Source organism: Ovis canadensis, chromosome 20, assembly GCF_042477335.2.
Source record: "Ovis canadensis isolate MfBH-ARS-UI-01 breed Bighorn chromosome 20, ARS-UI_OviCan_v2, whole genome shotgun sequence".
Lineage (NCBI taxonomy): Eukaryota > Metazoa > Chordata > Mammalia > Artiodactyla > Bovidae > Ovis > Ovis canadensis.
Window position 1 is genome coordinate 34842542 of NC_091264.1, and position 24282 is coordinate 34866823.

Consider the following 24282-nt stretch of genomic DNA (forward strand, 5'->3'; position numbering starts at 1 on the left):
TGGAATGCGGGTCTCCAGACGCATCTGTCTGACTCTAGATAAGGCTTGTTCTATAGTCAGCCCATCCTGCAGGAGAGGGCTGGGTGAGTGCTGCCTGGGAAACCTTTTCAGTCAGTACATGCGAAATTCCCACGGAGTCAGAAGCAAATGTTTTTGCTTAGCAGAGTCTGGGAACCAGGGTTTTTGTTTGAGCCCTGATTCTATTAATCCCCATAGGGGCCTCTATACACTCCACTAAACTTGACAGATTTTTGAGCACTGAGTAAGTCTCAGGAGTCAAGTCGGGCTCCACCAGGGTTACAGCCATGAAGGTATTCCTGCCATACACTCAGTCCAGGCCGTAAGAGAGGAGCATGGATAATTGGTTTCCATGCAGACAAGGAAACCATTCTGTGAGATGTAAGATGTTCGAAGGTAGTTAAAAGCAGGGAGGGTACTGAAATGCAGGATAACACACTTGAGAACATCAACTTAAAAATGTACGAGGGGATCTGAGATTCTTTCAGAATGTGCACGTGTGTGCGCTCAGTTGCTTCAGTCCTGTCTGACTCTTTGTGACACTAAGGACCGCAGCCCGCCAGCCTCCTTGGGTTCAGAAAGATAAAAAGAAAGAGAAGGGAAAAGAAAAGCACTGCTTAACGGCCTATATTAGAAGACTGATGTAGCCATCTAATAAACAGGAAACACAAAACGAAGGGAGTATCGGTGACTGTGCCAAAGAAGCCCAAGGGAACTGGGGCTGCTGGGGTCTCGAGAGAGTGAGACAGGGCTGGAGGGGCTTCAAGACAAGAGGGGACCCAGCTACCTGGCAGGTGACCGGCAACCTAGTAGAAGGCTAAGGAATGCTCTAGAGACGCAGGTTCGACCCCTAGGTCAGGAAGATTCCCCTGGAGTAGGAAGTGGCAACGCGCTCCAGTATTCTTACCTGGGAAATCCCATGGACAGAGTTGCCTGGTGGGCTACAGTCCATGAGGTTGCAAAGGGTCGGACACAACTGAGTGAGCATAAGCGCAAGCACTAGGAGAAAACTCACCACGGGAGAAATGCCGGATGAAACTTTCAAGAACAGAAAACTCAACTTTATGTCATACACTCGCTTTTAAGCTGCTTCTGACTACTGTGCAATTATCCCTTTCCTTGTCCCATATTTTTAATATTTTAATAAAGCCAGATAACACAGACCATAAGTTAACACTTGGGGAAATAAAGACCTGGGTGTGTCCAGGAGGCAGTGAGATTCAGAAAAGAGGCAGAACATCCAGAAAGGAAAAGACAGTGGGAGGGGAGAAATTAGGAAGTGAGAGACTGAAAATCAAGAGAAGCTCTGAGAGGCACAGGCCTCCACTTTCAGCCACCTCCCCCACTTCTCCTTCCAGAGATTCCTAGAATTCTTGCAGGGGATTCAGAACAATTTCACCTTTATTTTGGAAACCAAGGTGACCCCAGCAAGAAGGGCCCTTGCCAAATGGACATTACAAATAGATCAGTGATAATCTACAATTCAGATTCTAAATTTTACTTAAAATATGACATTTCTCTTTAAAAATCTATTTAGAACCTGCCTGCCAATGCAGGAGACATAAGAGATGCAGGTTTGATCCCTAGGTTGGGAAGATCCCCTGGAAGAGGGCAACCCACTCCAGTGATCTGGCCTGGAGAATTCCCATAGACAAAGGAGCCTGGCAGGCTACAGTCCATAGGATCACAGAGTCAGACAAGACTGAAGTGACTTAGCATGCAATCTGCAATTCAGATTCTAAATCTTACTTAAAATAAGAGTTTTCTCTTGAAAAAATCTATCTAGAGCATCTACATTAGAAAAATTCACTAAACAATCCCTCTAGTATTTTCTGTGTTTTATTTTACTGCAGCTATAGGATATAGAAAATAAAGATTTCTCTACTTAAGAATAAATGACTGCCAAGGGTCAGAATTTGTGTTTGAAATCAGATCTGTGTGACTCCAAAGTGACTTACCTACTTTGAGACAGGTATAATTCTGGCCTTGAAAAAGTTTGGACTCCAGTAATAGTGAAGTTTCTGACTTTCTTTTGGAGAAAAGTTTTGTTTTCTTTTTTTCCTCTGAAATATTCTTAGGGAGACTAATTGAATTATAAAATGCAAAAAAATGTTTTGTATTATACAATAAACAAAAGCTTGCTCTGAATTGAAAATAATATTTAGGATCTATTATGACCTGCCATTGTAGGAGAGATGCAGACTACACTTGGAAAATAAATGTTTTAATAAGATATTTTTAGTTTCTCAAATCCCAGTGTGAGGTAGGAAAAATAAGGTAGGATTCTTAGACTAGACAAAGAAAAAGAAAGGGAGAGATGCTGTTTCCAAACAACACCTTTAGGTTAAAGATCTTTCTTATTATAACTCTTAGAAATAGCTCTGTACCCATACTGTGCATATTTCAATGCACATCTGTGGTTTGTTCTCCCAGTGTTTTGGCTCTAAAATTAGAAGGCTCCACTTGGAAGAAAGCCAAGGTAATCATCAGGAGGGCTAGTGCCTAATGGAGACTGGGACCGGTATAAAAGACTGCCAGGGAAGAAGCTATGGGTGATCTGGGGTAAAACGTAGAAGACATCTGTTTTGTTCTCGGCACAAATGCAATAGAAGTCAAACCAATAACAGGATATTGGAAACCAAATAAAAGAAAGGATAATTCTTGAGTTCAGAAATAGCGAAGAACGCTTCTAAACTGTTATGTATAGTTTTAGAATTCCGCACACATGATGACAACCATGTTAGCACGCAGTAACTGTAATGTATATTTGTTAAGGATGTAGAATAGATCAAAATTCTATTACTTCAACCATTTATTCGCTCAGTATAAATTTGCTTTGTATCTGTTACTTCCTAGCCTAAACACAGGTGCTGTAAGAGATAGGGAGAAGTCATAGTCATTTTTGACTATCTAAGGTCACCAACATGCTGGACAGCTTCATTTATTCCTCATCACGATCTGCCATCTATGAAGTGATCGTGTGTTCAAGGAGAAGCTTGAAAGTGACAGGGCAGCCTTCAAACCTATGTCTGCCTACACTGAAAGCCCTTATACTTGTTCACTGTGTCCCATCACCTCCCTGAGACGAGAAACGAATGAGAAAGGCGCCATCGCTGTATTAAACGAGTTTGGACACAAAATAATATCTGCTTACAAATAACTACAACATAAGTTTCTTAAGAGTGAATTCGAGTGTCAGTGGCATTCATCCCTTCTTGCCTAGGGCTAAAGTTTCAGCTAGGCCTGGAAGGATGAGTAGCATGCAGCCAGGCAGAGAGAAAGGAAATTAAACTCCAAAATTAATTATAAAATATATGACTTCTTAGACTTAAAAAAGGAACACGAATCAAATGGAATCACTAAAGCAGGTCCTTCTCTGAGAGATGACTCCTCTGTCTGCTCCATATTTCAGGCTCCTTCCCCCTTACACACACACATACATGCACACTCTCTCTCAATAAATAAATACATAAAATACAAAAATTCTGTTCCTATAGTCCTGAAGGACCATCACATCAAGATTTAACTAATCATTTGGGGAAAATAACACATTTTGAGAAAAAGGGAGAATGATAGGCATTTGCTGAGTCATTCAGATCTTTTGAGACATAATTCTGAGGCGACTGAATCAGAAGGTGGGATTGAACACCAACTGAGGGGGCTCTGTGCTTCCCCACAAATGAAAGGCACACAGAAAGATGAAGAGAGGCAAAGCATAAGGGATGTCCACTGAGGGATTTCCCTGGTGGTCCAGAGGTTAAGACTTTGCGTTTCCACTGCAGGGGGCCTGGGTTTGATGATCCCTGGTATAGGAACTAAGATCCGGAATGCTGAGCAGCTAGAACAACACGAAACAAAACTCCACTGAAATTTAAAGAGTGCATCCCTGCACATTCTACCACCTCTTTACTTTTGAAAGCAAGGATTCTCAGTTCTGACTGCTCTTCTATTTTGTGAGGTTGTTTTCCTTCACAGAGGCTGTCTTTCAACAGCTTGTTTAAAGTTAAAGTGTGTACAAAAGTTCATAGAACACATGAAGGAGGGTGAACTAGGATTAAAAAAAATACATGAGATAAAGGTTGAAGAAAGTAAAGAATCTGATGTAATAACCTTAAGCAATGATGCCTACCAAATTTGGTCATGAAATGTGCTTCCCAAATTTTATAATAATTTCTTTAAAAAGCAATATCAAATAATAAAAGTTATTGTTTTCTTTATACTGTTATTTGGGGAAACAATGTAACACCTTTGGAAAAAACCAGCATTTCTCTGACTTGTCTTAAAAAGTAATGAAGCAATGATATCAATTGGTGGCAGAGGTAGAAAACCAGTTTCCTAGCATATTTCTCAGCTCCTAAAAAAAATCAGGTTTTAGAGAAGAGACAAAGCTAAACAGTAAATAAGGAATTTACAGTATTCCAGAGTGGTACCCCACTCCAGTACTCTTGCCTGGAAAATCCCATGGATGGAGGAGCCTGGTAGGTTGCAGTCCATGGGGTCGCTGAGGGTCGGACACAACTGAGTGACTTCACTTTCACTTTTCACTTTCATGCATTGGAGAAGGAAATGGCAACCCACTCCAGTGTTCTTGCCTGGAGAATCCCAGGGACGGCAGAGCCTGGTGGGCTGCCGTCTATGGGGTCGCACAGAGTCGGACACGACTGAAGTGACTTAGCAGCAGCAGCAGCAGAGTAATACAAAGCAAGTATCTTATGCCCTATCCTTCATTTCAGGAATTAAAAAAAAAATGCAATATGATACATAATGTTCAAATATTGAATTTTAACAATTATACTTCTGTTCCAGGAATATTTTTCATAAATTTATAAAATTACTGTTTCCTTCGCAGAAGAAATCTGCATTCACTGGAAAAGGTTAGAACATCTCAGAAAGAGTAAGAAAGGATAAAATGTCCTGAAGTAGATAATAGCATTTACAATAGGTTTTATACACCCAATGACCCTATAACATTGGTTATTTATAGGCAGTGAGAACATACTGGTTATAGATTTCTGGAAAATTTTAGTGAGATGAAGACTTTATTTGGTGACTTATCTCCCAGAAAGTGAAAGTGAAAGTGAAAGTGAAGTCGCTCAGCGTGTCCTACTCTTTGCAACCCGTGGACTGTAGCCCACCAAGCTCCTCCATCCATGGGATTCTCCAGGCAAGAATACTGGAGTGGGTTGCCATTTCCTTCTCCAGGGGATCTTCCTGACCCAGGGATTGAACCCAGGTCTCCCACATTGCAGGCAGACGCTTTAACCTCTGCACCATCAGGGAAGCCCCAGAAGGGGATAGCAATAAACACTTTTCTGCACTTATTCTTATAAATGTAAAAAGAAATACTGCAAAACTTTTAAGACTCTCTCTGTTTTTAACTTTTGACATTTAATTATAATGTGTCGGTGTGGGTGTCTTTGATTCACCTTGTTTGGAACTCTGTGTGCTTCCTGGACTTGTCTGTTTCATTTGGCAGGATAGGGAAGTTTTCAGCCATTATTTCGTCAAATAGGTTTTCTATCCCTTTGTCTCTTCTCCTCTGGGACCTCTCTACTGTAAATGTTAGTATGCTTGTAGTTGTCCAAGCGAGTCTTAATCCTCATTGGTTTTTATTCATTTTTTCTTTTTGCTGTTCTCATGGGGTGATTTCCACTAACCTGTTTTCCAGATTGCTGATCCATTCTTCTACAACCACTAATCTGCTGCTGATTTCCTCTACTGTGTTTTCTATTTCAGTTATTGAATTCTTCAGTTCTGATTGGGTCTTTTTTTAATATATTCTGTCTTTGCAAGTTCTCACTGAGTCCATCCCTTCCTCCCCTAACTGTGGTGACCATTCTGATGACTATCATTTTGAACACTTTATCAGGTAAGTTGCTATCATGTCATTTAGTTCTTTTTCTGACATTTTTATCTTTTGCTTTGGTTTGTAAGAATTCCTTTCTCTTTTCATTTTGCCTGTGTGTCTGTCTGTATGCATTAGGTAGATCAGCTCCAGCTCCTGTTCTTGAAAGAGTAGGCTTATGTAGAAGGTGTCCTGTGGGGCAATTCCTCTTGGTCACCAGAGCCAGGTGCTCTGGGGTGTCCTATGTGTGTGCTGTGCACATCTTCCTGCTGTGTTTGGACAACAACTGTGCCCTGGCTGGGGCTGTGTGGCTCTACTTTGGCCGCTGTGGGCTCATGGTATGCAGGCAATGGCTCCCCAGAGGTGGAGCCACTTTGTACAGTTGCCCGTTCCAGCTAGGTCACATGTGAGGTGGGGCAGGGGCCACTTTGAAGGGGCTAACTAAGGGGGTAGTTGAGCAGGGTGGGTCCTCAGGGGAATGCTGGGGTGGAGCACATAGTGTTAGCTAGTTGATGGAGAGTGACAGAAATGTTGCTTACCAGTCCTGGGCCAGCTAGGTGAAGGAGAGGTTAAAAGTAATGGCACCTGCCAGTGCCTTCATCTCTGGAGAAAGTGTCCCAGCTCCCTACCCCTCCAGCACCACTCCCAAAATGACCAGTGAGCCTCCTTCAGGGTATGACCCAGGCGCCCTTCACATTCTCCTGCCTCTGTGCTTGTACTCAGAGCAAGTGAGTCTACATGTGAACCTTTCAAGAACAGAGTCTCAGTTTTCCACAGCCCTCCAGCTCTTCAAGTGCAGACCTCACTGGTCTTCAAAGCCAAACATTATGGGGCTCATCTTCCTTGTGCAGGTACCAAGGGGATCCCAAGGTGGGACTTGGACCCCTCAACTCCATAGGGGGCACCTCCACAGTTGTGATATCTCTCCCGCTAGTGGGTCACGCACTCTGGGTATGGGTTCTGTCTAGACTGCATCTTTGACCCTCCTGCCCACCTTGACATGGCATTCTGTTTACATTCCAAGCTGCAGAAAATCTGCTGTGCTAGTCTTCAGGTCATTCCCAGAGATAATCATTGCACGTGTAGTTGTAGTCTTGGTGTGTCCACAGGGGAGCTGAGCTCAGGATCTTCCTACTCTGCCTTCTTGATCTGGAACCACTAAATATTTGTTCAGTAGAGGGAAAAAGAGGTACTCTTTGGGTTTTATTCTTTATAAAATACTAGCTTCCTTCCTTTACTATTGTGCATGTTCATTACCATACATGCCCATTATTATACATGTTCTGTGAGACGAAATCCTGTGAGAAAGATACAAGTTAAATTTATCTTTAAAAATCAAGAGAAAAGCAGATGAGAGTACATGAAAGATTACAAAAGTCTAGGCTAGGCTGTAGAGTTACATGCTTTTTAGTTCACTGCTCTTCCCTATAAATTGACTATAAATATAGTCTCTCTAATGACTGCAGGTCTGTAGAATATTAACTCATTGCAAATGCTGATAGTTTAGAAACTTTGACCTCGAGAATGTAAAACAATATAGAAAAATGACTTTTTCTAATCATTTTTTTTAGCTTTGGAAGAAAAGAATCTGAATTTGCTTTTTATTGAGGCAAAAGGTTAGCAAACAAGGGCTACGATGACCAATTATTTGCCCTGTGGCAGTTGTATACTCTTCTTATAGCAGCTTTCTAATAAGTTTTAAAATCTGGTTGGGAAAATATGGCCTTACTAATTCATGCTAATAGTCTTTCTAATCATATTTCTTCTTCAAAAATATTTAAGTCATTTCATTAATTTCCTCCCCCTCCAAACCACTGCAATTCTTTTTATAATTAATTAAATATAGAATATTTTGAAAAGTGTTGGCATTTTCATGATATTAAACCTTCCCATATAGGAACATATTATATGTTTTTCTTTATTTAAATCATTTTGTAAATATACATATATATGTATTTTTAATGTTATTAATAGTTTCCTCTCTAAGGGTCCTACCCTAAACCAAGAGCTTTATATAAGACAAATACCAGTTAAATTAATAGGAACAACAGAAATAAAGTAGAAAGGGAGGCTTAAAAACAGCTTAAGCTGTTTGTGGTGGATATAGACTGGAAAAAGCAAACACAAAGCCTAGAGATTGCCCACGGATGATGAAAATGGGCATTAGGGCTTTAGGGATTGTAGCCAGAGCCTGGCAAGTCACAGCTCCTTCCATTCTCCCCCTCCAGCCACCACCTTCTTCCAGACACCTCGGTCATTCCTGAACTCCCAGGTCTGGTTCTTCTGACTTTTCCAGTGGATGTGATTTTTGGCATTTGAAGGATTTAGGATAAATTCTTGTTATCAAAGACACAGATTCCTATTGCTGGGAAAGGTGGTCTCACGCTCAGTCTTTCAACCCCAACACAAAGGTGGGCCTTAAGCCTGGAACTGTTCTTCAACGAGACACAAAGAGCCCACACAGCCTGTGCCAGACTCATCACCTTGTGTGGGAATACCTTTCCTTGTTTCAGGGGCAGCAAACACTCTTTTGTGTCTGCTTAATCCAAGTGCAGAATGAGGCACCTGTCCAACCCCCCGTTACATCTGCCCCGAGAGGGACGAGGACAGGGCTCCTTTCACTGTGGTGTGAGAGGGGTTCGCAGAGGCCAACTCCTCTTCATTAGCTCCAGGGAGAGACACGCTGGCCACAGGGGACCCACACCCACTACTGAAGCTGATCTCACTCTCTTTCTGCTCTATGTGAGTGTAGCATTGTTGCAGCCAGTGCCTGACAGCACTGTGTTATCCTCGACAACTCTGATACCAGGATGCAGTGGGCAGAAGTGTTTAGAGTCCTCCCCTGGGATTGCTAACTGGTGCACAGCACTCTGCTTGACACCCACTGAAAAATTATAAGCAATAACCTTTCAGAGGTAGATGCTAATCAGCAGCTTCAGTTGGATGTTCATAACTACAGACCAGGAATGAATGAAGCAGCGATAACAATGAACTGAGAAAGATGCCAAGGACAGCAGTGGTGCTTAGAACAGTTATTGAGACAGATGGAAGATAGAGTCAAGAATCAAAAGATTGATCCCGTCACTTCTTCCATTTATACACACACATATAAAAAATATACCAAATCCCATTATATCATTTAAAGAAAAGATTAATGCAACTATACCAAGACAACCACATAAGATTCTCTTCTGAAAAAAATAATATCCTATTTATCTTCAGAAATATTTCTTTCATATATTAAAAAGAGGTTATCAATTTCTCTATTTACTGGAATATACAATGAAGACTGCTTCATAATTATGACAGTCTTTTTCAAAGAATAAAGGACACGACCTAATTTATAAAAAGTAAAAGGTAGAGGTTTTGACAAAACAAGACAACAATGGATAGATAATAAAAGATAAAAATCAATTTTGATCTAGGAATACCTTTCTTTATAAATCCTGCATAATTCTAAATTTCTGGATTGTGTTCTCTGGAGAGATGTTGACCTGGCTTGAGTACCTTTATCTCATTTTCTAAAGAGGAAAAAAGGTTATCCAAATGCCTGAATAATTCTCTAAAGGAACACTCAGAGAAAAGAACTGTGTCCGAATGAAAAATGTAGAGGATAAACAAAGCAGATTTAACTGTGCTACACTGGAGTGAGATAGTGAAAGACCTAATAAAATGAGAAGGGCCAGAGTAGGACCTATCTCCTAGCCTGTAAATAATCTGCAGCCATCAGAGGTATCTCTTTCCGCCTACTGAGGCTAAGCAATAAATGAGGACAGAATGACTTCACACAAAATCTCCTGAGTTAGTGTCACAAGACACACTTCAGGCATTCAAAGCAGAAAATAGTGGAGGAAATCTAGCCTCCTGGGAAATCTCTCATGGGTCAGATATTATATGTGAAATTTCACCCTGGTCTCTGGACCTGAATGAGTGGATTGATAAGTAATGAGTTCTGAGCTCCAAAAATGATACCGTCTTAGTCTTTAAGGCCAAGGAGAAAAGAAGATAACAAGAAAAGAAGATAACAAAATTAAACATTTAGAGCAGGTTTCCAATGAAAGCTCCTGCATTAATAAACATTTTCTTAGGTAATCTACATATGTTCTCTAAGATTGATGGATGAGAAGTAGTTTGTGAACAGCTCTGTCATAATTTAATGTTTTCTGAGTTTATTCTAGGATTTTTAAAAGCTGGGCTAGCAAATGAAGAGGAGACTATGTAAAAAAATTCCTGTGTGATATGCTAGAGCTTCCAAAATGTCCATATCAGATTCATGTTGTCTGGCTAGCAGTTCTTGCCTGCAAAATCCCATAGACAGAGGAGCCTGGCGGGCTCCTGGGGTCACAAAGAGTTGAACATGTCTGAGCAACTAACACTTTTTTTGTAAAGCTGTCATTGAAAACAAGAAACCTGTACTCACATCATAATGTAACCTTGAGAGGAGCCTGTTATTTTTACAAGGCAGGAGTAGGTGAAGCTGTTGAATTAAACTTAGTAATCATGTAAAAGATAAATGAATAAAATAACCTTTCTCCATTCATAACTCCACTGGAGTGGCCTTAACTTCTGCTACATGATCTCTTTCTTCAATATTTTGGTCGACGTGTGGCATAAAGGCCAAGACTATCATAGACACAGTCTTGGCTATCAGCCATTGAGTCCTGGCAGGCTGCAGAGCGGTGATGAGAATAAGCTTCTTCAGTTAGCTGGAGGGGCTCAGGTCTTTGATATACCATGATGGAATCCTCCAAGAATGTTGTTCTAGGTTAGACAAGAAGACACTGGGACACATCCAGGCAGATGAAAATTGCACACATGTTATAGTGTGGGTAAGAGGTGACTGCAGAGAAGACCTCAAGAATAAATGTAAGTGTTTCAATGCTATGAGGTAAAATTGATGAATTAATTAAAATGATGTAAATGACATCAAATTTGCCCAGAACATCACCATCGGACCTGAGCCTCATTTATCCCTCTGCTAGTTTTTGTGCTTGTTTATAAATAGGAGAGAAAATCCTTTCTAACTAGTCCATGATGAGCGTGGCCACTGAGTCACTATCACCAGGTAATAGCATCTGGTCACTTAATAGCGTTGGTCTGTCCCCAGGCAGAACTGCTGCTAAATCAGGACTCAGTGGTATCAAGAAATGTTATTGATTGGCTCTGAGTAACTTTTCTCTTTTATCCAAAGTCACATAATTACTAAGTGACAGGGTAGAAAGGCATGAATCAAATTTTCAGACAAAAATTATAATCCAATGAAAATTCTGTAGTGTGTCTTTTATGATCCACAAATCATGATTTTTATGTAAGACAAAAAAACCAGTTCCTGATGTTTTATGGAATTATTTCTATGCAGGTGCATTTCTGTTAATTAACCTGATTTCTTTTAAATTAACAGAAAAAAAGTTTACTATTTTTTCCCCTCAACTAAATGTGCATTACAACTGAATGGCCACCAAGAACCAAAAACAAAACACACAGGCCAAAAAAAAGTCACAAAAAACAAACCAGTGTGCAGTGTATGCTACCCTAAATCAAAACAAGTAGGTGAAAAGGGTCAAATGCAACCAGGTAACAATTTAAATGCATTTTTATTTGTTACTGTTTGTTTTTAAGATGGAATGACCTTCTGCTCTCTGGCAGACACTCACAGTGGGAATCCTAAATTAGAAAAGAAAACTGCTTGAAAACACAGTCTAATCAGGACCCAAAGTGAATGTCTGCAAGAATTTTGTGAGAATGCATTGAGGCCGCACCTGCAATATTTAACTCTAACAGGCTTCTCTTCCAGATATGTGCTAACTCCTAACCATTTTTAAGTCCTTGCTCAGATTTCACCTTTCCAGAAAGGTCAGCTCTGATCCAACTATGTAATGCTACCACCTCCTTCTGGGCTTCCCTGATAGTTCATTTGGTAAAGAATCTGCCTGCAATGCAGGAGACCTGGGTTAGATCCCTGGGTAAGGAAGATCCCCTGGAGAAGGGAAAGGCTGCCCACTCTAGTATTCTGGCCTGGAGAATTCCATGGACTGTATAGTCCATGGGGTCTCAAAGAGTCAGACAAACTGAGCCACTTTCACTTTTCTCCAGTTCTGGCACTCCTGATCGTCCCTAATCTGCTGTTTTCTTTTTCACATAGCATTTAACAACATCAAATATTTTTGGAGTTTACTTCTGTAAACAAACAAGGAAAAATAACAAGTGGCAATTAAAAAAAAAAAGACTCTGAGCAGAGAGGAGAATCTGATTTCCAGGGTTACCACAGTATACTATTTAAAATGCCCAGTTTCCAACAAAAAATTGCAAGACACATGACAAAAATATGAAATGTGATGTGTAACAAGAATATATAGACCATACAGGGAAAAAGCAATCAATCAGCAGAAACTGTTCCTGAAGAAACTCAAATATTGGACTTACTAAGGAAAGATATTAAATCTGATACTTTAAATATATTCAAAGAATTAAAGAAATCATGTCTAAAGAACTAAACAAAGAATATCAGTAAGGAGAGACAAAAGGTTAAATAACAAAGATTGAGATAGAAATAATGAAATAGAGAATAGAAAATCAATAGCAAAAATAAGATCAAATGAACAAAACCATCAGTTAGCTCTCTGAAAAAAAAAAATTGATGACCTTTTAGCTACATTGACCATGAAAAAAGAAAGAGGGCACAAATTACTAAAACCATGGATGAGGGAGATGTTTTCCTAGAGAACTTACAAATATAAAGAAGATTATGGGGAAAACCATGACCTATTGTATGCCAACAAGTTAAATAACCTACATGAAATAGACAAACTCCTAAGAAGACACAAACTCCAAGAAGAATTATACAGTTCTCACTTCAGCAACACATATACTAAAATTGAAAAGATACAGAGAAGATTAACATGGCTCCTGTCTAAGGATGACACTAAAATTTGCAAAGTATCCCATATTGTTCTGTTGATGTAATGTACAGCATGGTAACTATAGTCAACAATACTGTATTATATATTTGATACTTACTTAAATTGGTCTTTAAAAGTTCTCATCATAAGAACATACATGTGGTCATGGAATTAACTAAATTTATTGTGCTAACCAATTCACTATATATATATATATATATATATATATATATATATATATATATATATATATATATATGGCTTCCCTTGTAGCTCAGTTGGTAAAGAATCTGCCTGCAGTGCAGGAGACCTGGTACAATCCCTGGGTCACGGAGATCCCCTGGAGAGGGAAACGGTAACCTACTCCAGTATCCTTGCCTGGAGAATCTCATGGACAGAGGAGGCGGGTGGGCTGCAGTCCATGGGGTCACAAAGAGTTGGGCATGACTGAGCAACTGACTGAGTTAGGCATGACTGAGCAGTATGAAAAGGGAAAATGATAGGATACTGAAAGAGGAACTCCCCAGGTCAGTAGGTGCCCAATATGCTACTGGAGATCAGTAGGGAAATAACTCCAGAAAGAATGAAGGGATGGAGCCAAAGCAAAAACAATACCCAGCTGTGGATGTGACTGGTGATAGAAGCAAGGTCTGATGAAGTAAAGAGCTCTTTACTTACATTACAGGAAACTGGAATGTCAGGTCCATGAATCAAGGCAAATTGGAAGTGGTCAAATAGGAGATGGCAAGAGTAAAAATTGACATTCTAGGAATCAGCAAACTAAAATGGACTGGAATGGGTGAATTTAACTCAGATGACCATTATATCTACTACTGCAGGCAGGAATCCCTTAGAAGAAATGGAGTAGCCATGATGGTCAACAAAAGACTCCGAAATGCAGTACTTGGATACAATCTCAAAAATGACAGAATGATCTCTGTTGTTTCCAAGGCAAACCAATCAACATCACGGTAATCCAAGCCTATGCCCCCAACCAGTAATGCTGAAGAGGCTGAAGTTGAACGGTTCTATGAAGACCTACAAGACCTTCTAGAAATAACGTCCAAAAAAGATGTCCTTTTCATTATAGGGGACTGGAATGCAAAAGTAGGAAGTCAAGAAACACCTGGGGTAACAGGCAAATTTGGCCTTGGAGCATGGAATGAAGCAGGGCAAAGGCTAATAGAGTTTTGCCAAGAGAACACACTGGTCATAGCAAACACCCTCTTCCAACAACACAAGAGAAGACTCTACAAATGGACATCACCAGATGGTCAACACCGAAATCAGACTGATTATATTCTTTGCAGCCAAAGATGGAGAAGCTCTATACAGTCAGCAAAAACAAGACCAGGAGCTGACTGTGGCTCAGATCATAAACTCCTTATTGCCAAATTCAGACATAAATTGAAGAAAGTAGGGAAAACCACTAGACCATCCAGGTATGACCTACATCAAATCCCTTATGATTATATAGTGGAAGTGAGAAATAGATTTAAGGGACTAGATCTGATAGACAGAGTGCCTGATGAACTATGGAATGAGGTTCATGTCATTGTACAGGAGACAGAGATCAAGACCATCCCCATGGAAAAGAAATGCAAAAAGCAAAATGGCTGTCTGAGGAGGCCTTACAAATAGCTGTGAAAAGAAGAGAAGTGAAAACCAAAGCAGAAAAGGAAAGATATAAGCATCTGAATGCAGAGTTCCAAAGAATAGCAAGATGAGATAAGAAAGCCTTCCTTAGCAATCAATGCAAAGAAATAGAGGAAAACAACAGAATGGGAAAGACTAGAGATCTCTTCCAGAAAATTAGAGATACCAAGGGAACATTTCATGCAAAGATGGGCTCGATAAAGGACAGAAATGGTCTGGACCTAACAGAAGCAGAAGATATTAAGAAGAGATAGCAAGGATACACAGAAGAACTGTACAAAAAAGAACTTCATGACCCAGATAATCACGATGGTGTGATCACTCACCTAGAGCCAGACATCCTGGAATGTGAAGTCAAGTGGGCCTTAGAAAGCATCACTATGAACAAAACTAGTGGAGGTGATGGAATTCCCATTGAGCTATTTCAAATCTTGAAAGATGATGCTGTGAAAGTGCTGCATTCAATATGCCAGCAAATTTGGAAAACTCAGCAGTGGGCACAGGACTGGAAAAGGTCAGTTTTCATTCCAATCCCAAAGAAAGGCAATGCCAAAGAATGCTCAAACTACTGCACAATTGCACTCATCTCACACGCTGGTAAAGTAATGCTCAAAATTCTCCAAGTCAGGCTTCAGCAGTACATGAACCATGAATTTCTAGATGTTCAAGCTGGTTTTAGAAAAGGCAGAGGAAACAGAGATCAAATTGCCTACATCCTCTGGTTCATCGAAAAAGCAAGAGAGTTCCAGAAAAACATTGATTTCTGCTTTATAGACTATGCCAAAGCCTTTGACTGTATAGATCACAAAAAACTGTGAAAAATTCTTAAAGAGATGGGAATACCAGACCACCTAACCTGCCTCTTGAGAAACCTATATGCAGGTCAGGAAGCAACAGTTAGAACTGGACATGGAACAACTGACTGGTTCCAAATAGGAAAAGGAGTACATCAAGGCTGTATATTGTCACCCTGCTTATTTAATTTATATGCAGAGTACATCATGAGAAATGCTGGACTGGAAGAAGCACAAGCTGGAACCAAGATTGCTGGGAGAAATATCAATAACCTCAGATAGGCAGATGACACCACCCTTATGGCACAAAGTGAAGAGGAACTAAAAAGCCTCTTGATCAAAGTGAAAGAGGAGAGTGAAAAAGTTAGCTTAAAGCTCAACATTCAGAAAACGAAGATCATGGCATCTGGTCCCATCACTTCATGGTAAATAGATGGGAAAACAATGGAAACAGTGTCAGACTTTATTTTCTTGGGCTCTAAAATCACTGCAGATGGTGATTGCAGCCATGAAATTAAAAGACACTTACTCCTTGGAAGAAAAGCTATGACAAAACTAGACAGCATATTCAAAAGCAGAGACATTACTTTGCCAACAAAGGTCCATCTAGTCAAGGCTCTGGTTTTTCCTGTAGTCATGTATGGATGTGAGAATTGGACTATAAAAAAAGCTGAGTGCTGAAGAAATGATGCTTTTGAACTGTGGTGTTGGAGAAGACTCTTGAGAGTCCCTTGGATTGCAAGGAGATCCAACCAGTCCATCCTAAAGGAAATCTTTCCTGAATATTCATTGGAAGGACTAATGCCTAAGCTGAAACTCCAATATTTTGGCCACCCAATGCGAACAACTGACTCACTGGAAAAGACCCTGATGCTGGAAAAGACTGAAGGTGGGAGGAGAAGGGGACGACACAGGATGAGATGGTTGGATGGCATCACCAACTTGATGGACATGAGTTCGAGTAAGCTCCGGGAGTTGGTGATGGACAGGGAAGCCTGACGTGCTGCAGTCCATTGGGTTGCAAAGAGTCAGACATAACTGAGTGACTTAACTGAACTGATTCTGATAGCAAACTAGACAAAGATATCACAAAAAAGAAAACTATAAATCAGTATATGTTATTAATAAAAGATGCAAAATTCCTCAACAAAATACTAACAGACTGAATCCAGCAACATATTTAAAAATCATATGTTTTAACTGAATTATCTCAGTTAAAAGATGTATCTCAGGAATGTAAGGGGGTTGAAACATGAAAATCAGCTAATCTAAAACATCATCATACAAAACATAACATTATATCAAATGAAATAAGCCAGACATAAAGGACCAAGTATTTAATAGCAGCTTTACCCTAAGACTTATTGTATGAGAAAGTTGGGGAAGATGTCTGAGATGAGGCATGAGTGGTGAGGCTAGTGAGATTCTGAGTTGGAAATTCACTAAAGACATCTTCAAAGAAGGAAGAGGCAATCTTCTAAAAGAAAAAAGCATAAAAATCGGAGAAATGGCATGCTGTATCAGGTTATTTCATCCCTTTTAACGTTCTTCCTTTGACAGGATCCTTTGTTTGGGCATTTGGGTATCTCCCCTGATAGCAACTTCCAAAGATCTGTGGCTTCCTCTCCCATTATCTAAATTCTTGAACTGCTATATCATATTTATGAATTGACATGAACTGATTCTGTATAAGCATGGCAAAAAATGTTTGATACATTATAGACTAATTTCAATTCTACAAGAGTCTTTATAAGACTCTTGAAGACTCTTTATAAACTTTTAGTTTATAATTGAAAGCACTGACACAATATAGCTAGCACACTGGTACCTATTTGAAGGTTTTTTTTTTTTTTTTTTTTTTTTTTTTCTGTTAGAGGGGAATGTGTTCATGCTAAGTTGCTTCAGTCTTGTCTGATTCTGTGTGACCGTATGGACTGTAGCCCACCAGGCTCAGCTGTCCATGGGTATTCTCCAGGCAAGAATACTGAAGTGGATTGCCATGCCCTGTTCCAGGGGATCTTCCCAACACAGGGATCAAACCTGCATCTCTTACATCTCCTACCCTGGCAGGAGGGTTCTTTACCACTAGCACCCCCTGGGAAGCCTGCTGCTGCTGCTAAGTCGCTTCAGTCGTGTCCGACTCTGTGCGACCCCATGGATGGTAGCCCACCAGGCTCCTCCGTCCCTGGGATTCTCCAGGCAAGAACACTGGAGTGGGTTGCCATGTCCTTCTCTAATGCATAAAAGTAAAGAGAGAAAGTGAAGTCGCTCAGTCGTGTTCGACTTTTAGCAACCCCATGGACTGCAGAATAAAGTGAAGTGAAAGTGAAGTCGCTCAGTCATGTCCGACTCTTTGCAACCCCGTGGACTATAGCCCACCAGGCTCCTCCGTCCATGGGATTCTCCAGGCAAGAATACTGGAGTGGGTTGCCATTTCCTTCTCCAGGGGATCTTCCCAACCCAGGGATCGAACCCAGGTCTCCCGCATTGCAGGCAGATGCTTTAACCTCTGAGACACCAGGGAAGCACAGTCTCTAAAACAGGAATATAGAAAAAGACAAAAGATGTTGTCTTTCTCCTTTAGAATTGCGTTTTAGAGTTCAAGATTCAAACACAGTAAAAATTTTGATTAGTATTATGCTATTATGCTATTATGCTATAATACTATTTTGATTAGTATTATTGTAGGCTTTGGGTCAGGTAGGCTTCTTATATTATCCCAACCACCACCCTTACTACCTTTCTATTTCTGAAAGACCAGGAATTTGGAGAACACTGTGTCAGGAGAAGACTCTGGTAAGACAAAGGAGAGTATGTGATGATCAAGGATGCATTCCCTTTGTCATCTATAGACACGCAAGCACGAACATTTCCGTTAGATTTGCAGATACGAGCTCCATAAACGCAAGTCATCTTGTCTTACATCCACCACTCTAATATCTCCAGAATCTAACTTGTTAGTGTCGGCGGGACTCAATGATTCTAATGCTCGTCACTTCCATGAAATATGACCTAGCAGTGGCCGATTCACACTCAAATCTCAGAGGCAATACGGCTTCTATATCCATGTTGGCCAAGCCAATTTGATTTTTGGCTTAACTTGAAAGGAAGTAGTCAAAATAAGTTTAAAAATCCAAATAAAATATTTTCAGCAATCACAAAGGGGAGAAGGGAATAACTTAATTGTCATCACACCACTTTGCCCTGTTATTATTTTGTGTTCTTCCAAGAGTATCACGTCATTTATTGTTTCTTTTTCACATCAGAATATATAATTTGACATATTAAAGTGTTTTTTTTTTGTAAATCCACTCTCAAACAGGTAAAATAATGCTAAATAAACAAGGACTGGAATTTTCTCCATTCAAGCTTCTGTTTTTTTTTTTTTTAAACAGATGACAAGTGAGGAGCTCAAATCTGATCTAAAATGGCAAAGTAGAAATCTCTACCTGCAGTTCAAAGCCACAAAACCTTTTAAAATTATAACATTTTAAAAGTTCCTTTGGAACTAACATCCATATCCCATTAGTACAGCTAAGTAGCATAAGGAATATGTACCATATTACTTTTATAAAATCTGGAAAATCCTGAATTCCAAAACTATGGACTTGGGGTTCAGTTGAGGCAATGGGCCAGGAGATTAGAAGAAAAGCCCTGTGTACTACACTTGTGTTTAAACAGGAAAGTTGGGCAAATTATAATCTCTCTGTTTCATTATTTGGAAACAAGGGAGTTGGTCCAGATGAATTCTAAAACCTTGACAGTAATTAAATTCTAAGATTCTACCTGATCAACTTATTTTTGAAACATATAAATAATGTTCAATTTGGATTATTTTGAAATTCTATTAAATTATGGGCATTTAACTTTGCCCAGAATACGTGACAAGCACACATTATTAGATGTAACTGCAATTATGCAATTTAATTCAGTGTTAGTACCTGCTGTGCCAAATACAGACGATATGCCTTCCATAATGGTCCTGTGGATATTGGGATGAGAGAGGACAAATGCAAATGTCCAAAATGCAACCTTGAAAAGAAAAACACTTGTCAAAAAATATAACCTTCTTTGAATGTGAACAAAAGAATACATAGGATTAGCCACAAACAGTTAAAATATTGAAGTTAAACTTAAAAACATGTTAGTAAAGAGTATCTTTGAAAACAACTGGATGTTATGAACAAAGAGATGTTATATATCTCTGAGGGGTTAACTTTACAATTTTATTCTGCCACTTTACTATATTGTTTATACAGAGTAAACTATCTTCACTACAAAAATAATGAGAAAATCAGGATTTTTTATTTTACTTATATACAGTATAAAATATTATACCAGCACATATTAGAATTTTAGAAACAACAAGTTATGACACTTAAGCAAGTTAGTCCAAAACAAAGACATTTTTAAAGATTCAATCTCTTTGAAACACAAATAAATTAGCAAATCATATACTCTGCAAATGAAACACGGTAATTTTAAATAAGCCTCAGAAACTATACGTAAAACCTCATAAACTCAATACCAAAAATTAGGGTTCTTTCACACCCTATTGAGCAAGGATGCTTGCAAGTTTATAGAGTATTACTGAACACAGTATGTTTGCAAGTTCTCGCTCTAGGCCAAACAAAATTATTTCACATCTTTCCTCATTGTGGTATAATAAAATAGCACAACCAAGAAAATACTACCAACCAATAAAATTATACTGCTAAACATCAAAGACATACAGATGGCTAACAAGCACATGAACAAGAGGCTCAACATTACTAATTACTAGAGAAATGTAAATCAAAACTACAATGAAACATCCCCTCACACTGGTCAGAATGACTGTCATCAAAAAGTCTACAAATAGCAAATGCTGGAGAGGATGTGGAGGAAATGGAACCCTCGTACACTGCTGCTGGGAATGTAAATTGGTGCGGCCACTATAGAGAACAGTATGGAGGTTGCTTATAAAAATAAAACTAGAACTATCATAGGAGCCAAAAATTCCATTCCTGGGTATAGATCCAGAAAATATGAAAATACTAATTCAAAAAAACACATGTACCCCAATGTTGATAGCAGCATCATTTACTATAGCCAAGACATAGATGCAACCCAATCACCCATTAACAGATGATTGGATTAAGAAGATGTAGTACATATATACAATAGAATATTACTCAGCCATGAAAAGAATGAAATACTGCCATTTGCAGCACCATGGTTGGACCTAGAGAATATTGTGCTTAGGGAAATAAGTCAGACAGAGAAAAGCAAATACTGTATGATATCACCTGTATGTAGAATCTAAAAAGAAAACAAAACAAAAAACAAATGAATGTACAGGAAAAACAAACATAGCTATAGAAAGCACGGAGAGAAGGCAAAGGATAACAGATACAAATTACTAAGATAGATAAGCAACAGGATGTACTGGGCAGCACAGGAAATTATACCCATTATCTTGCAATAACATATCATGAAGTATATGCTGAAAAAATACTGAATCACTATGCTGTACACCTAAAACTATAACAATATAGTAAATAAACTACTGGAGTGGGTTGCCAAGACCTCCTCCAGGGGATCTTCCCGACCAGGGATTGAACCCACATCTCTGGTGTCTCCTGCACTGCAGGCAATTTTCATCTACTGAAGGGCCTGGGAAGCCCCAAATAGACTACAATTCAATTGAAAAACAAAAAAATTTTCCCTTAGTTCAGGTAGATGCTTTTGCTTCTATTTTAGATTACATATTAAAGAAAAAATACCAAATCATTAACAGAAGCTTGCATTTCCCTTTCATCCTTTTTTTTTTTTTTTTTTTTTTTGTAAACACAGATTGTGAAAGAATTTATCTAGGAAAACCAATCCTGAAAAGACTCGGATGTCTAACACTTTATGTCATTCAAGTTTTTTTGTCCGTCCTGAGAATGCTAAGCATCTTTAAATGATCCCAATGCTCCCCTCTGTGGTCAGAAGAGGAAGAGCAGCAACTGAAAGGAAGTGCTTGTGTTTAGTCACTCAGTCGCATCCAGCTCTTTGCGAGCCCATGGACCGCAGCCCGCCAGGCTCCTCCGTCCATGGGGATTCTCCAAGCAAGAATATTGGAGTGGGTTGCCATGCCCTCCTCCAGAGGATCTTCCCAACCCAGGGATCGAACTTAGGCCTCCTGCATTGCAGGTGGATTCTTTACTGACTGAGCCACCAGGGCAGTGCTTGCTAACTGCTAAGTCGCTTCAGTCGTGCCCGACCCTGTGCGACCCCGTAGACAGCAGCCTACCAGGCTCCCCCGTCCCTGGGATTCTCCACGCAAGAACACTGGAGTGGGTTGCCATTTCCTTCTCCAATGCATGCAAGTGAAAAGTGAAAGGGAAGTCGCTCAGTTGTATCCGACTCTTAGCGACCCCATGGACTGCAGCCTACCAGGCTCCTCTGCCCAAGGGATTTTCCAGGCAAGAGTACTGGCGTGGGGGTGCCATTGGAAGTGCTTCAGTTCAGTTCAGTCGCTCAGTCGTGTTCGACTCTTTGCGACCCCATGAATCGCAGCACGCCAGGCCTCCCTGTCCATCACCAACTCCCAGAGTTCACTCAGACTCACGTCCATCGAGTCAGTGACGCCATCCAGCCATCCCATCCTCTGTCGTCCCCTTCTCCTCCTGCCCCCAATCCCTCCCAGCAGCAGAGTCTTTTCCAATCAGTCAACTATTCACATGAGGTGGCCAAAGTACTGGAGTTTCAGCTTTACCATCATTCCCTCCAAAGAAATCCCAGGGCTGATCTCCTTCAGAATGGACTGGTTGGATCTCCTTGCAGTCCAAGGGACTCTCAAGAGTCTTCTCCAACACCACAGTTCAAAAGCATCAATTCTTCGGCACTCAGCCTTCTTCACAATACAAAACCAAATTCCATCCTACTCATTGCTGTCCCCTTTGTGACAGTAAACTGATACTGTGGGGATAAACACGGCACTGTTTACATAAGCAAAGTGAACAGAGAATTGAGGCCTCTACAAGCCCAAGACCCACTCACTTTGTGTGATGTATTCGGATTAGGACACACTTACCCAAGATAGCAACTAGTTCATTTTCAGAGGAAACATGCTCAGTGAGCTCTCATCACCTTCTCCCAACATGGGCCCTTTCTACATTATCTATAGGGGAAGTGCTGAATTACTGGAATTACTGGATTTAATTAATAGACACTCCATACTCAATCCATCTTTTTAAAAAATTTATTGTATTGAAGTAAAATCGATTTATAATGTTGAATTAATTTCTGCTGTACAGCAAAGTGATTTAGTTATATATATTTGTGCATATATATGTATATATGAGGGTGCGTGCATGCTCAGTTGCTGCAGTTGTGTCCGGCTCTTTGCGACTGCATGGACTGGAGCCCACCAGGCTCCTCTGTTCCTGGGATTCTCCAGGCAAGAATACTGGGGTGGGTTGCCATTTCCTCCTCCAGGGGATCTTCCCAACCCAGGGATTGAACCTGTGTCTCTTGTGTCTCCTGCTTGGCAGGTGAATTCTTTAACATTGATCAACATGGGAAGCATGTATACATGTGTATACAACTAAGCCACTTTGCTGTACAGCAGAGATTCATACAATATTACATATATTTTCATATGTTTTCCATTAAGGTTTATACAAGATATTGAATATAGTTCCCTATGCTATACAGTAGGACTTGTTAATTAAAGACTCAGAGTTCAAGTGGGGGAAAAATACATCTTAGTAATACTGCATATATTTTCAGTTCTACAAAAGAGGGGTTTAAAGTTTTATGTGGTTAATTGCAGTTTTAGAGATTGACTAAAATTGGCTATTACTCATTTTTAAAGCAAACTCAAGGAATTCAGTTAAACTATAAATGGTTGTACAGTGGTGTTAGTTACTGTCTTTGATGCCTCTTTTCTTAACAGATTTTCTTCTAAAAATCTATATTATAGTCTACATAAAATCTTTTAAATTTAAAAGATCACTCTTTTAAACAGAAAGGCACAGAGAAGAGCAATGGTGCGTAACAGGTTTATACACACGACTGAGTTAACGAGTAAGAATATATGACCCTGGGATTGTCGTGCACCACATTTGGCAAAAGAGTTCAACACTTCTCCCAAAAGTACCAGTTCACGTTTTGTCAGAGGGGTCACATCCATGGTAAGGGCTGGGGAAAAAGAAGGACCACTGGACTCACTGAGCTTCAGAAGCAGCCACCAAAATGCCTTTCCATCATCTTGAAAAGGTAAGAACATAGGAAAGAAGAGATGGGGAGGAAAGCTCTGCCTGTTGAGTCAGGGACAAGATGGACTGAGCATGTTTTTCAGCCTCCTTTGCTTTTCCATTCAGAACTAGATTTACTAGGAGGCGTCCCCGCTTATCCAGTGGCTAAGACTCTGAGCTCCCGAGGCAGCGGGCCCAGGTTGGATCTCTGGTCTGGGCATTAGCTCTCATATGCCACAGCTAAGAGTTCGCATGCTGCAACTGAGGATTCCACATGGCATGACCAAGACCGAAGATCCTGTGTGCACAGCTAAGACCCAGCACAGCCAAATTAAAACAAACCAACCAACAGAGGAAACACTTAACAAATATTGGTGGAATCTCTACAACCGGCCAGACAGTCTTCCACCAATCACGGTAAACACAAAACTTACAGAAGGCATACTTCCTGCCCAAAGGACTCTCACGTCTGTTCAAAGTATGAGAGAGATACAAGAGAAAAAAATGAGCTAAATATACAGGCAGCAGACGGCACAGACAATAAATGCTGTGGGAATTGAGTGGGGGATGGGGAGGGGTGGACGATCGTCACCACTGAAAGTGTTTAGAAAGAGCTTCAGAGAAGCAGATTGAAAAGGCAAAATGCCAACTTTTGAGATTGGTTTGGAACAATGTTCCTGAAAAGTTTATTTGGTAGTCAGGAATTTCTTGGACTTTGGAACTGGGTTTCCTATAGAAATAATTTCATAAATTGTGGTTAATATCTTGGACCAGTCCACCGAAGTTCACCAAGACCTTGGTCTCATAAAAGAGCCTCCTGGTGCCCCGTACCAAGCCCATCTGAT

At 40.1% G+C, this 24282-nt stretch overlaps 1 protein-coding gene and 1 non-coding gene across 3 annotated transcripts in view; one reads left to right on the forward strand and one right to left on the reverse strand.

Moving 5' to 3' along the window:
- The window catches only part of CYP39A1 (cytochrome P450 family 39 subfamily A member 1), an 87654-nt gene that overhangs the window by 35159 nt on the left and 28213 nt on the right, over positions 1 to 24282 (reverse strand). For both annotated transcript variants that reach the window (XM_069562688.1, XM_069562687.1), the window contains one exon: positions 19154 to 19244. In XM_069562688.1, the coding sequence (XP_069418789.1) occupies positions 19154 to 19244 (91 nt within the window). The remainder of the gene's footprint in view (positions 1 to 19153; positions 19245 to 24282) is intronic.
- On the forward strand, positions 12708 to 12814 carry LOC138426126 (U6 spliceosomal RNA). The gene has a single exon (XR_011251550.1). It is a non-coding gene; the product is annotated as a U6 spliceosomal RNA (small nuclear RNA).